The sequence below is a fragment of the Ornithorhynchus anatinus genome, chromosome 3 (assembly GCF_004115215.2).
Source record: "Ornithorhynchus anatinus isolate Pmale09 chromosome 3, mOrnAna1.pri.v4, whole genome shotgun sequence".
NCBI classification, from domain to species: domain Eukaryota; kingdom Metazoa; phylum Chordata; class Mammalia; order Monotremata; family Ornithorhynchidae; genus Ornithorhynchus; species Ornithorhynchus anatinus.
In genome coordinates this window covers 2,908,032-2,921,054 of record NC_041730.1, presented here as the reverse complement: position 1 = coordinate 2,921,054, position 13,023 = coordinate 2,908,032, and the positions used below count along the sequence as shown (strand labels likewise).

General features: G+C 53.1%; 1 protein-coding gene across 1 annotated transcript in view; it reads left to right on the top strand.

Annotated features, from left to right (window-relative positions):
* MUC2 (mucin 2, oligomeric mucus/gel-forming) overlaps positions 1–9,645 on the top strand; it is a 72,030-nt gene extending 62,385 nt beyond the window's left edge. Inside the window, 9 exon segments of the mRNA XM_039911648.1 lie at positions 202–379; positions 1,988–2,092; positions 3,229–3,269; positions 4,492–4,614; positions 4,698–4,793; positions 6,508–6,636; positions 7,504–7,543; positions 7,778–7,910; positions 9,180–9,645. Of these exon segments, the coding sequence (XP_039767582.1) occupies positions 202–379; positions 1,988–2,092; positions 3,229–3,269; positions 4,492–4,614; positions 4,698–4,793; positions 6,508–6,636; positions 7,504–7,543; positions 7,778–7,910; positions 9,180–9,477 (1,143 nt within the window). The 3' untranslated portion in view covers positions 9,478–9,645.
* Positions 9,646–13,023: the final 3,378 nt, after the last annotated feature.

Sequence of the window (13,023 nt, the reverse complement as noted above, 5' to 3'; positions counted from 1 at the left end):
ACAAAGAAATCATCCCATTTCCAGGAACCAATTTGATTCCATCAACCTCCTGGGGTCTCTCGGCCAGGAACGGAGGAGCACTCTGTACCCCTGGCCCAGCCCTGGCGCCCACACTGGGCCTGCCTGGGGTACCATATGGGTACATGAATGGGTGTGGCTCTGCCCGAGCCTGCCCATCACCATTTCTCTCTCCCAAACCAGTTCGGTGAGCGCTTCGAACTGGACTGCAACGACTGCATCTGTCTGGAGGGAGGCAGGGATATCGATTGCGAGCCCAAGCAGTGCCCCCTGATGGTATTAAGGATGTGCCCCGAAGATGGCACCTACCCCGTGGTGGAGTACAACCCCAGCAACCCATGCTGCAACATCTCCACATGCCGTAAGTGGCCCCTCGTTTCTCTCCCTTTCCCCCGACGCTGGGTCGGTCCACCTGTGGGCGGGCTCTGGGTGGTGGGACCCATTAGGCTGGTGTTGGGTAGGCAGTGGTGTGCCCAGCTTTACCATCAGGACTTGTGCTTGGAGGGGAGTCAGTCTGATTGAGGGGGGGAAGCATGTTGGATGGACAGGGAAGCCTGTTTGATGGACAGGAGAGCCTGTTTGGTGGATGGGGGCTCTGTTTGATTCATTCAATTTATTCATTCAATCATATTTATTGAGCGCTTACTGTGTGCAGAGCACAGGACTGAGTGCTTGGGAGAGGACAATACAGCAATAAACAGACATTTCCTGCCTACAATGAGCTTACAGTCCAGAGTGGGGGAGACAGACAATATTCTAAATAAATAAATGATAGATATGGAAATAAATGCTGTGGGACTGGGAGAGGGAAAGAACAAAGGGAGCACATCAGGATGATGCAAAAGGGAGTGGGAGAAGAGAAAAGAGGGGCTTAGTCAGGAAAGGCCTCTTGGAGGAGATGGGCCTTCAATAAGGCTTGGAAGGGGCTGAGAGTCATTTTCTGTCGGATCTGAAGTGGGATGGAGTTCCAGGCTAGAGGCAGGATGGGGGTGAGGGGTTTGCAGCAAGATAGGCTAGATCAAGGCCTAGTGAGAAGGCTAGCACTAGAGGATCAAAGTGTGCGGGTCGGGTTGTAGTAGGAGAGTAGCGAGGCAAGGTAGGAGGGGCCAAGGGGATGGAGTGCTTTAAAGCCTACTGTGAGGAGTTTTTGTTTGATGTGGAGGTGGATGGGTGACCACTGAAGTTTTATGAAAAATGGGGTGACATATCCTGAACATTTCTGTAGAAAAATGATCCAGGAAGCAGAGTAAAGTATGGACTGGACTGGGGAGAGACAGGAGGTTGGGAGGTTGGCAAGAAGGCTGATGCTGTAATCCAGGCAGGATAGGATGAGCGATTGTATTAACGTGGTAACAGTTTGGATGGAGAAGAAAGGGTGGATTTTAGTGTGTCATGCAGGTGGGGCTGACAGGATGGGCAGGGAAGCCTGTCTGATGGACAGGGGAACTTGTTTACTGAACAGGAGAGCCTGTTTGATGGATAGAGAGCCTGTTTGATGGACAGAGAAGCTTGCTGATGAACAGGGAAGTGTGTTTGATGAACAGAGACGCCTGTTCAATAGACAAGAGAGCCTGTCTGATGGATAAGAGCTGGTTTGTTGGACAGGGAAGCCTGTTTGACAAATGTGGATCTCGTTTGATTACCCGGGAAGCCAGTTGGATCGACACGGGCTGCCTGAGAGGGGAGGTGGCCATGGGCTGCTTTCCTGCCAGGCCTGCCGCCAGCCCACCCGGACTCCTAGCACCGTCAAGATGATGTCTGGGTGGGGCAGCCCAGCCGGGGGCGGTCCAGTCCAGAGGGGCCCTCGGTCAGCGGACAGTGGCGGGCCACCCCTGACCTCTGGAGGGGAAAAGCACGTCCTCCCTGGGGACCGGCCCACACCGGCATCCACCTCACCGCCAGGCGAGAAGGGGGAAGAGGCCCAGCCACCAGGACCTGGTCCACAATTCCTCTCGTTCGTCCCCTCCAGGATGCAACGTCAGCCTCTGCCAGGCCAAACCGCCCAAGTGCGCACTCGGATTTGAGCTCAAGAGCGAGTTGGTCCCAGACCGGTGCTGCCCTGTCTACTCCTGTGGTGAGTCCCAGCCGGAGGAAGGACTGCCAGAGGGGCAGTTGGGGGGGGTGGGGGATGACTCCTCTCCGGCTCCTTCCTGGGGTCATTCATCCATTCAGTTGTATTTATTGAGCGCTTAGTGTGTGCAGAGCACAGTACTAAGCGATTGGGAGAAGACAACGGTAACAATACACAGACACATTCCCTGCCCACAACGAGTTTACAGTCTAGAGAGGGGGTCAGCACAGTGGCAGATAGGGGGATGTCCCATTGGCTGGGACTCCCGGAGCCAGTCAGTCAGTCAAGCAGTCAGTCAGTCACATTTATCGAGCGCTTACTGTGTGAAGAGCACTGTACCAAGTGCTCAGAAGAGGACATTAGAATAATAATCAGACACAACATGAAGAGGGCTTCCCCCTCTCCCTAAAGGAGCTGGGTCCTCCCCGGGCTCATGGTAAAAAAAAAGTCCCCTTCCCCAAACACATGGCAATAGAGACACCAGGAAGACTCGAGGGGTTTCTAGTCTGCTCCGGAGTGGCTTTAGTCATGGGTTCTCTCCCTTGGAGCGTGAATAAGAGAACAAGGGTCACCCCTCCCCTGGAGATGGTGTAGACGCAGCCCTATCTGGAGGCAGGGGGATGGACTAGATGGCTTTGGGGTCCTGGTCGGGGGAGGGGAGAAGGGGAAGGGCTAGCAAGGGTGGCAGTTCTGATGTCCCTATTAGAAAAGAAACAGCATAGTCTAGTAGATAGAAGCCGGGCCTGGAAGTCACAAGGACCCGGGTTCTAATCCCAGGTCTGCTATTTGCTGGGTGATCTTGGGCAAGTCACTTCACTTCTCTGGGCCTCAGTTCCCTCACTCTGTAAAATGGGGATTCAGAGTGTGAGGAACAGGGACTGTGTCCAACCTTGGATCTATCCCGGCACTTAGTACAGTGCCTGGCATAGTAAGCACTTAACAAGTACCATAAAAAAGCGAGGCAAAGGGGGCAGGTAGGTAGGACGATACCCACTCCCCACTGGGTTTTGGGTGGGATCGGAGCTGGAAGGTTTGGGCGGGGGTGGGGGCGGATGGGGTGGGGAAGGAGGGGGGAGATCGGAGCCATCTTCCATCTCATGGAGCTTGCTGAACATCCTCTGGCCTCTTTCCCTCAACAGTGCCCAAGAAAGTCTGTGTCGTCGGAGAAGCTGAATATAAGGTAGGCACCGGGGGTCTCTCTCTGGAACTGGGGAGGGCATGCCCGGCGAAGGATCAAGCCCTGCCCAAGCACCCAACACTGTGCTGAGCAACCGGTCAGGACCGTGACAGGTCAGGGTCACTATCTGTGAGGGAGGGGGAACGGAGTTCTGATCTCCATTTTACAGATAAGGGAACAAGGGCCCAGAGAGGTTGAGTGACATGCTCTTGGTCACAGCAGGCTGGGGGAAGAGCCAGGATTAGAACCTGGGGCCCCAGACTCCCTGGCCCGGGCTCTGGCCAACAGGCCATGCCACCTCCCCAAGAACATATTCATTCCAAGACTGGACCTTCTATGGAAGGATCTGGAATTCGGGGCCGGGGAGGGGAATTGGAGATCATCATCATCATCATTGGTATTTATTGAACTCTTACTATGTGCAGAGCACTGTACTAAGCACTTGGAAGAAGACAATACAAAAGAATTAGCAGACATGTTCCCTTCCTGTAACGAGCTTACAGTCTAGATGGGAATAGAGAAGCAGTGTGGCCTAATGGATAGAGCCCAGGGGCTCCATCACTTGTCTGCTGGGTGACCTTGGGCAAGTCACTTCATTTCTCTGGGCCTCAGTTCCTTCATCTGTAAAATGGGTATTAAGACTGTGAGTCTAACTGAGGACAACGACTGCGTCCAACCTGATTAGCTTGTATCTACCCCAGGACTGACTACAGTTCCTGGTACATAGTAAGCGCTTAATGCATACCATTAAAAAAAGCATTTACTATGTGTCAAGCACTGCTCTAAGCCCTATGACAGATACAAATCAATCAGATTGGATATAGTCCCTGTCCCACAAGGGGTCACAGCCTAAGTAGGCAGGAGAACAGGTATTGAATCCTGATTGAATCAATCAATCAGTGGTATTTATTATTTACTGGCACATATCAGTCAATCATATTTACTGAATGATTACTGTGTGCAGAGCACTGTACTAAGCGCTTGGGAGAGTACAGTACAATAATAAATGGACACATTCCCTGCCCATAACGAGCTTACTGTACATGCTTAATAAATACCCCCAAGAAACTGAGCCCTGAAAATTCTCCCAGCCTGAGGAAAACCATCGCGATGCCATCTCCCTCCCAGATTCCAGTGCTCCAAATTCCCGCCCAAAGCGAGTCCCGGTTCTTCCGTGCTCTTTCCTCAAGCTCACCAGGCTCTTCCTCTCTCTCCCTCCCTAAAGCCCGGCGCCCCCATTTACTCAGAAAAATGCCAGAACTGTGTATGTACCAACCACTTCAACTCCAGCTCTCAACTCAACATCGTGGAATGCAAGCCCGTGCCATGCAGCACCTCATGCAAACCGGTGAGCCGACGTCCGGCCCCTCCGCTCCCTCCCGTCCCCTTCCGGCAGACCCCAGACGTGACCCCTCTTCCTCCTCTCCGCAGGGTTTCACCGAGGTACAGGGCTTGGGCGAGTGCTGTCCCAAGTGTGAACAGACTCACTGCATCTGGACCAAGTTCACCCCGAACCTCCTCCTGAAAGTGAGTGGGGGTCGCCAGGTGGACCAGCGGGTGGTCTCGAGGCCCTTCGGGGAGCGTGGGTCGGGGGTGAGGGCGATGGGGTCGGCCAGGGCTAGCCGGTGGGCGGGGGCCGGAGCCCCCAGGTGTCTGTCCATCCTTCTGAGACAGCCGGCGAAAGAGGGGGTGCCTTCAGTGTTCGGGGTATCCCGGCCCATTGGGGTGGACTAACAGTAGCCGTAGGAGGGGTGGTATTTATTGAGCACCCTCTGAGTGCTGTGCGCTGTACTGAGCGCTTGGGAGACCACAACAGAAACACAAGTTCATTCATTCATTCATACTATTTATTGAGCTCTTACTGTGTGCAGAGCACTGTACTAAGTGCTTGGAAGAGTACAATATAACAACAGACACATTCCTGCCCACAACAAGCTCACTGTCTAGAGAGGGAGACAGACATTAACATAAACAAATAAATAGATAAATAGATGAAGTACGGTTATATGCAGGTACATATGTGCTGTGGGGATGGGAGGGAGGATGAATGAAGGAGCAAGTAAGAGCTGAGCCGAAGGGAGTGGGAGAAAAGGAAAGGAGGGCTTAGTCAGGGAAGGTCTTTGGAGGAGTTGGGCCTTCGATAAGGCTTTGAAGGGAATAAGTCACATGCCCTGCCCACAAGGCACACTTCTGCTCTAAGCGGAGAGGCAGATGCAGGCAAAGGAGGCAAACACCCACTGGTGGGTGCTGGCGGAAGACCAGAATGGGGTGGGGTGAACCATCAGAATCAAGAACGACTGGTAAAACCCCACATGGGCTAAGGGAGCGTGGTTGATCCAGCATTAACTGGGGAAGGCTTCTTGGAGGAGGTGGGATTTCAGAAAGGTCTGGAGGCCGGGAGAGGCAGCTGGATTTGGCAGATCTGGAGGTGGAGGAGGGAGTTCCAGGCATGAGTGGGGAGAATCTGGGGCAGGGGACAGGGGGAGAGAGCGAGTTGGGGAGAAATGGTGGGGCTGAGAGGTGAGAAGCGGAGAACCAGGGGTGAAGAGCATGAATTAAATAATCAATCTTATTTTTTGAGAGCTTTTTTGTGTGCAGAGCACTGTATTAAGTGCTTGGGAAAGTACAGTACAACAAGACACAGACACATTGCCTGCCCACAACGAGCTTATATCCGGGGGAGGGAGGAGGGAACCTGGAGGTGTAGAGAGAGTGAGCTGGGGGGAGGTGGGAGGGAATGTGGTGTAGAGAAGTAGCATGGTGTAATGGATAGAGCTCGGGCCTGGGAGTCAGAAGGTTGTGGGTTCTAATCCGGGTTCCGTCACTTGTCTGCTGTGTGGCTTTGGGCAAGTCACTCCACTTCTCTGTGCCTCAGTTACCTCATTTGTAAAATGGGGATTAAGAGTGTGAGGCCCATGCAGGACAGGGACTATGTCCAACCTGATTTGCTTGTATCTACCCCAGCGTTTCACACAGTGCCTGATATATAGTAATCCCTTAACAAGTATGAAAATTATCATTATCATGAACCCTGGAGGGGTGGAGAGTCTTAGCTGTGGGGAGGTGGGAGGGAGCCAGGAGGTAGTGAGAGCGGGGGAAGACCTGAGGCCAGAGGGAGAGGGGCGAAATGGGACGTGGGGGTGGCCAGCTGGTGGTGTTGGGGACACTGCCCCTGTCCCCCGGGGGGCCACCACCGCCCAGATTCTGGGGCCCCTTCTGATCCGGCTCTCACCCCTGGCAGCCTGGGGAGATGAAGAATGATCCTAAGGACAACTGCACCGTGTACAGCTGCATAAAGCACAAAGACCAATTCATCTCCTCCACCTCTGAGATCACCTGCCCCGACTTCGACCCCGAAACCTGCAAGCCCGTCAGTACAGTGGCCTCCCTCGCTTTGGGGGGTTGGGGAACGGGGTGGTCCGCTCTCTGGGCAGGGGGTTTCGTTCGGCGGGGGAATGGGGGGGCGAAGGAGAATGGTTCCAATGGCCAACGGGCTCACCCTTATCAGCCTGGTGACCCTGATGGCCGATCAGCGGCGATGATGGTCCCCACAACCGTGGGTGGGATGGTCATCTTGGTCTGGTTCTCAGATCAGTCTGGAGGATGTCCATTTAGGGCTCGAGAGACCCCTAGAGAGGGTGACTTCTGGCCTGTTCGCTCTCCAGATCTACCCTCCAGTACCCCACATCCCCACCTCTCTTCCCCCTCGTGCTCCCAAGGTCAAGTTGAACCTGATGGAGGGGTTCCAGAAGTCTTTTCCTGAAGGCAAAGCTTCTGGGAGCCGGAGATGATGAGTCCGACCCACGGCATCTGAGCCGGTGGTTTTGGGAGCCGGAACGTCCAATGGTTCCTGGAGGTGGCTGAGCCTTGGATCTGACCACTGCTCACTTGTGCCTCGAGGGGTTACTCTCTCCTGTCACAGCTATCCCGGCAGCCCTCGGAGAGCCCTTCTTTAGGGATCCCTTAGCTCCCAGGCCTATGTCCTGTGTGAGGGGAATGTCTCGGTATTTACAGAGCACTTACTGGGGGCAGAGGACTGTACTAAGCGCTTCTGACCATGGTTGTTCATTAAACACTTGCGATGTGCTGATCCCTGGTGAGGGGAGGGGGACCCTGGAGTCCAGAGAGACTCGGTGTCTCGACTCCGGTCACCCAGCCAGGGTGGGGGCAGGGGCAGAGCTGGGGGCGGATCCCCGGCTCTCCGGAGCTGATGGCTTTGCATCTCTGTATTTTTCAGGGCACCATCACGCTTATGCCCAACGGCTGCTGTAAGACATGTAAGTAGCGAGTGGGATGTGGAGAGAGTCGGGGGTGGTCTCACCATGGGGATTCCGCACTCCCCTGAGGAGCTTCTGGAAGGCCGTTAAAGCCAGAGGTGACTGGCTCCCTTCCGTGGGGGGAACCTGGGCCTGGGGGCTCACTGACCCGGGGAAGGGGCCGAGCCCTGTGTTTCACCACCCGGCTCGGGTACCCCGCTTGACTCCAACGGCCCCGTGTCCCCCCATTTCCAGGCGTCCCGCACGACGACACCAAGATCCCGTGCACGCTGGTGCCGAACAAGGAGTTCATCAGTCACAACGGCTGCCGTAGCCCCCAGGCAGTCCAAATCAACCACTGCACCGGCGTCTGCCGCACCTTCTCCATGTGAGTGCTGCTGCCCCTGACCCCTGACCCAGACCCAACGTACTGGGCATCTGCCATACTTTCTCCATGGCAGTGCTGACAGCCCTGACCCCTGACTCCCACTCACTGCATGAGGGTCTGCTGCACCTTCTCCACGTGAGGGTTGCCACCCCGACACTTGACCCCTGACCCCTGACCCCGACCCACTGCTCCAGCCTCTGCCACATCTTTTCAATCAATCAGTGGTATCTATTGAGCTCCCACTGTGTGCAGAGCATCGTGCTCTGCACTTGGGAAAGTTCAATGCAATAGAGCTGGTAGACTGGATCCCTGCTCACAGGAGGCTTACAGTATCTGGGAGAGAAAGGCATTAAAATAAATTACAGATTGGAGAAATAGTAGGGAAACAGCATGGCCTAGTGGAGAAAGCACAGAGCTGGGAGTCAGGAGGACCTGAGTTCTAATTCTGTCCTCACCACTTGCCTGCAGTGTGACCTTGGGCAAGTATCTTCATTTCTCTGGGCCTCAGTTCCCTCATCTAAATATGGGGATTAAGCCCTATGTGGGACAGGGACTCTGTCCAACCCGATTTCCTTATATCTACCCCAGCACTTAGTACTGTGCCTGGCACATAGTAAGCACTTAAACAATACCATAATAATTATTATTATATAAAGACATGGAGATAAGTGCTGTGGGGCTAGGCCGGGTGGGTATCATACTTATTAAGGAGGCCATAGACAAGGGCAGAGTCGATGCTGAGTCGGGAGGGCCACCAAACCCCTGATCCTGTTCCCTCAGGGCCGTGCCCTCCCTCTCCCCCTCACATGACCCTGGGAAGATGAGGGGGACCAGAGCCACAGGGTCCTTCAGAGGGGCAGCGAACTTGAACCCAGAGAGGTTGAGAGTCAGATTCCTGGGTCCCTCAGCTCGGCGGGACTCGAATTCAGGTCTCCTCCTCTCCTTCTCCTCATCCTCCTCATCCTCCTGCCACTGCTGTTGCTGAGACGCCTCCTCAGACATGTCAAATGCTTGGATACTCCCAACATGCCCCGCCCCCGCCAACAGCCCGTTCTACCCTTCCCACGAGGGGAGGCTGGAGCCTTCACCCCATTGTTCAGTGGGTCAAACGGAGGCCCAGAGTGGTCTTGGGGCAGGCCGGGAGCAGAACCAGGCCTGGAACCCAGGTCTCCCGACTCCCGGACCCCTTCCCGCCGGGCCCTGCCGGTCCAACGTCTGTGGAGAGGGGTCCCGGACCTCCTGACACCACCCCCCGACCACCTCCCTCAGGTACTCAGCCCAGGCGAACTCCATGAACCACAAGTGCTCCTGCTGCAAAGAGGAGAAGACGAGCGTGCGTGAGATCATGTTGGACTGCCCGACCGGAGACCAGATCAGATACAACTACACGGTCATCGACAGTTGCCAGTGCCAGGAAACAGCCTGCGCGCTCCCCATCCAAGGCCCTGCTGCCGCCCCCAAGAAGTCCATCGGGAAGGAGACACGCCAGGGCCCCGGGGTTGGGGACCACAAAGCCCGCGACCGTGTCAGACGGGCGATACGGGAGAGGTCCATCTCCCAACCCTGAACCTCCTAACCCCATGCCCGGCGAACCTCACGTCCCCAGTCCGTCCGCAGCATTGATTTGATGTCTTTTCCCTGGCAGATCGGGTTGTCCTACCCCTGTCTTTGACCTCCCTCCTCTGCCCCATTTGTGACCCCGCCACCATCCCTGACTTTCACTTCTATTTAATAAAGGAGCTTCAGTGCATCAGTTAATCAATGGTGCATTCATTCATTCAATCGTATTTATTGAGCGCTTATTCATTCACTTGTGTCTATTGAGCTCATTCACTCAATTGTATTTATCGAGCGCTTAGTGTGTGTAGAGCACTGTAGAGAAACAGCATGGCATAGTGGATAGACCCCGGGCCTGGGACTCTTGGAGGTCATGGGTTCTAATCCCGGTTCCGCCGCTTACCTGCTGTATGACTTTGGGCAAATCATTTCACTTTTCTGGGCCTCAGCGACCTCATCTGTTAAAGAGGATCGAGACTGAGAGCTCTAGGTAGGGCAGGGACTCTGTCCAACCTGATTTGTTTGTATCCATCCCAGAGCTTAGAAGAGTGCCAGGCATAAAGTAAGTGCTTAACAAATACCATAATTATGATTATTATTATTACTCAGGGCGTGGGAGAAGACAGTAGAACAATAAACAGACAAGTTCCCTGCCCACAACTACTTTACAGTCTAGAGGGGGAGACAGACGTTAATAGAAATAAATAAATGACAGATATGGACATAAGTGGTGTGGGGCTGGGAGTTGGGGATGAATGAAGGGAGCAAGTCACGGTGATGCAGAAGGGAGAGGGAGAAGACGAAGGGGAACTTAGGCAGGGCTGACCCTTCTTTAAGGGTGGCACTCACTTGTGGCTACCAGAACCCCGGGGAGAGGGCCCCCCCACTACAGTCTCAAGGGATTATACTGGGGCGGAATTAGCTGAATTAGGGCAGCGATTCTGCAGGGGCGTTAGGTAGACCCTACAGAATGGCTTCCCCGGATCTATGGTCATGGCACAACTTTACCCACTTTTGCTGAAGAAGAGGCCAAGGGTGTACGTGATTTGGGCAGATTTGGGGGTGAGGCCATGAGAACCTTTCGTGCCAGTTGAGGTTCCCTGTGGAACAGGATAATGGCAGCAGGATAATGGCAGCACTAAAGGGAACGTACTAGGCCCCCGGGGAGGTCCCTTACACCGGTAGACCTTGGAAGGACTTAGATGAAGCTCAACAAGGATTGTACGCCCTGGGTTTAGCATGAGCTCCTGGAGCCCACTTGCAATCAGGAGGAGTTTGACCTAGAAGAAGACTCTCTTAAGAAAACAATGCTGAAGACCTTAGTTCAACTGGTCTCTGGCTCCTCTCGGAGTACCCTGGCGAATAGCCTTACGGGACTCAGGAAGGAGGCCTTAGTTGCAACTGCATTAGACCATCTACCTGAGATGGACGAAATAAGGCTCTGGCTTACGACGGGGAGAAGGACTACTCCACCCGCCCGCGTCCACACAAGAGCCATAACCAAGGGAGGTAGACAGGGATGGGCACCTTCTGGCAGACTGACCGCACCCTGGCGAAGGGCAGGCTCTGAGCCACACCGAGGCACGGTATGGCGCCAACTCCTGAAATTGGAATACAGAAGGGAGAGATTGCCGAGCTACCCACATCAGTCTTAGAGGGAATCCTCCGGACCCTAACACAGAGGAAAAGGAAAAATCCCAAGTAACCCTCAGCCAGGAACTAGGGCACACTCTCCTTCTGCTCCCCGCTTCCGCCCTAGCCTAGAAGCCTGGAAGACAAAGGAAGTGGATTAGGGACACCACGGGGAGGACTCCCAGAGGATTCAAGATGACGCCTTTGGTCACGAATCAAACCCCGAGAATAGTTTTTCCCGAGGTTCCAGTTATGAAATGTATTACCTTATAATTTTCTTGTCTTATGCCGTCGAGCCTTCTCCAAGCCATAGCGACGCCATGGCCACATCTCTCTCAGAACCCCCCACCGCCATTTATAATCCTTCTAATAGTGTATCCATAGAGTTTTCTTGGTAAAAATCCAGAAGTAGTTACCATTACCTCCTTCCTCGCAGTAAACTTGAATCTCTGCCACTCGTCAGCTGTGTGACTGTGGGCAAGTCACTTAACTTCTCGGTGCCTCAGTTCCCTCAGCTGTAAAATGGGAATTAAGACTGTGAGCCTCATGTGGGACAACCTGATTACCCAGTTTCTATCTCAGCGCTTAGAACAGTGCTCTGCACATAGTAAGCGCTTAACAAATACCAACATTATTATCTCTGCGCTCGACTCTCTCCCATGGCACTGCTGCCCAGCATATGTGGGTTCGTAGCACAGTGCCTTCCATTCGCTAGTCACTGCCCAAGCTAGGAATGGAAAGGCTATGCCTCTGCTTGATTCTTCTTCCTATAGTCGAGAATGGTAGAGTACTGGAAACTCTCCAGATGCAACCCCGAGAGGGGGACTTATAATTGTACTAATGACTAAAGTTTGAGTTGCAGGCACCCAATCGGCCTGTCTTCTTGCGCTGAAACCTGCGACCATCCCTGATGAAGAAAGGTCTCCTGATGATGATCTGAAACATCTCCGTTAGGTTTTAATACCGAAGGCATTGTATTAAATGTGTTTGAAATTAGCTGCACTTGCTTGTCTATGTAACAGTGTAAATTCAATAGTATTTATTGAGCGCTTACTATGTGCAGGGCACTGTACTAAGCGATAGATCAGTGTGCTTAGATCGTCTCTATCTGTTGCCGAATTGTACATTCCAAGCGCACACAGTAAGCTCTCAATAGATAAGATTGAATGAATGAATGAACTGGCCGGAGTGGTGAAGTGGTTTCAGGTCTCCCCCCATGTAGGCTGTGAGCCCATTGTGGGCAGGGATTGTCTCTATTTGTTGCTGAATTGTACTTCCCAAGCGCTTAGTACAGTGCTCCGCACACAGTAAGCGCTCAGTAAATACGACTGACTGTCTGAATGAGTGTGTACTGTGCGTGGTGAAAATCCTAAAGAAAAAGTTGGGTAGCTCCACCATTCAGGAGTTACCACTGAAGAAGGGAATTTGCTTGAGGAAAGGTAACTCCCTCAAGCAAAACTTCCTTTAGTGTGAAATGAGGATCTCCTGATTGGAAGCATTAGCTAAGGTGCAAAAAAAAATGTAAAAGAGGTAATTAGGAGGAGGTAATCGCAACTACTCCTCTCTCTTTCTCACAGGCAGGAATGCCTGCAGGGGTGGTGACTATTATAAATCTAACAAAGAGGTCTGTAAGTAGGTTAGAAACTGTCGCCTTTACTGCCGGCCACGTTCGAGCAAAGAACCTTGTTTTTGAGATATTCACCAATTTGTTAACAATGTGTGGTTGAAAAAAAAAAGAGTATGCCTATATATCAATACAAAAAGTAGTTAAGTGTACAAAAATATGGTCTTACTGAATGATGTCTATGGTTGAGACTGTAGCTCCCTAGATTTTAGCCCAAAAGGACACACTGGCTTGAAGACAGGGCCCACCGCTCAGCTCACCTGTCTTGAGACTAAACCATCAAAGAAAAAGACACATTTC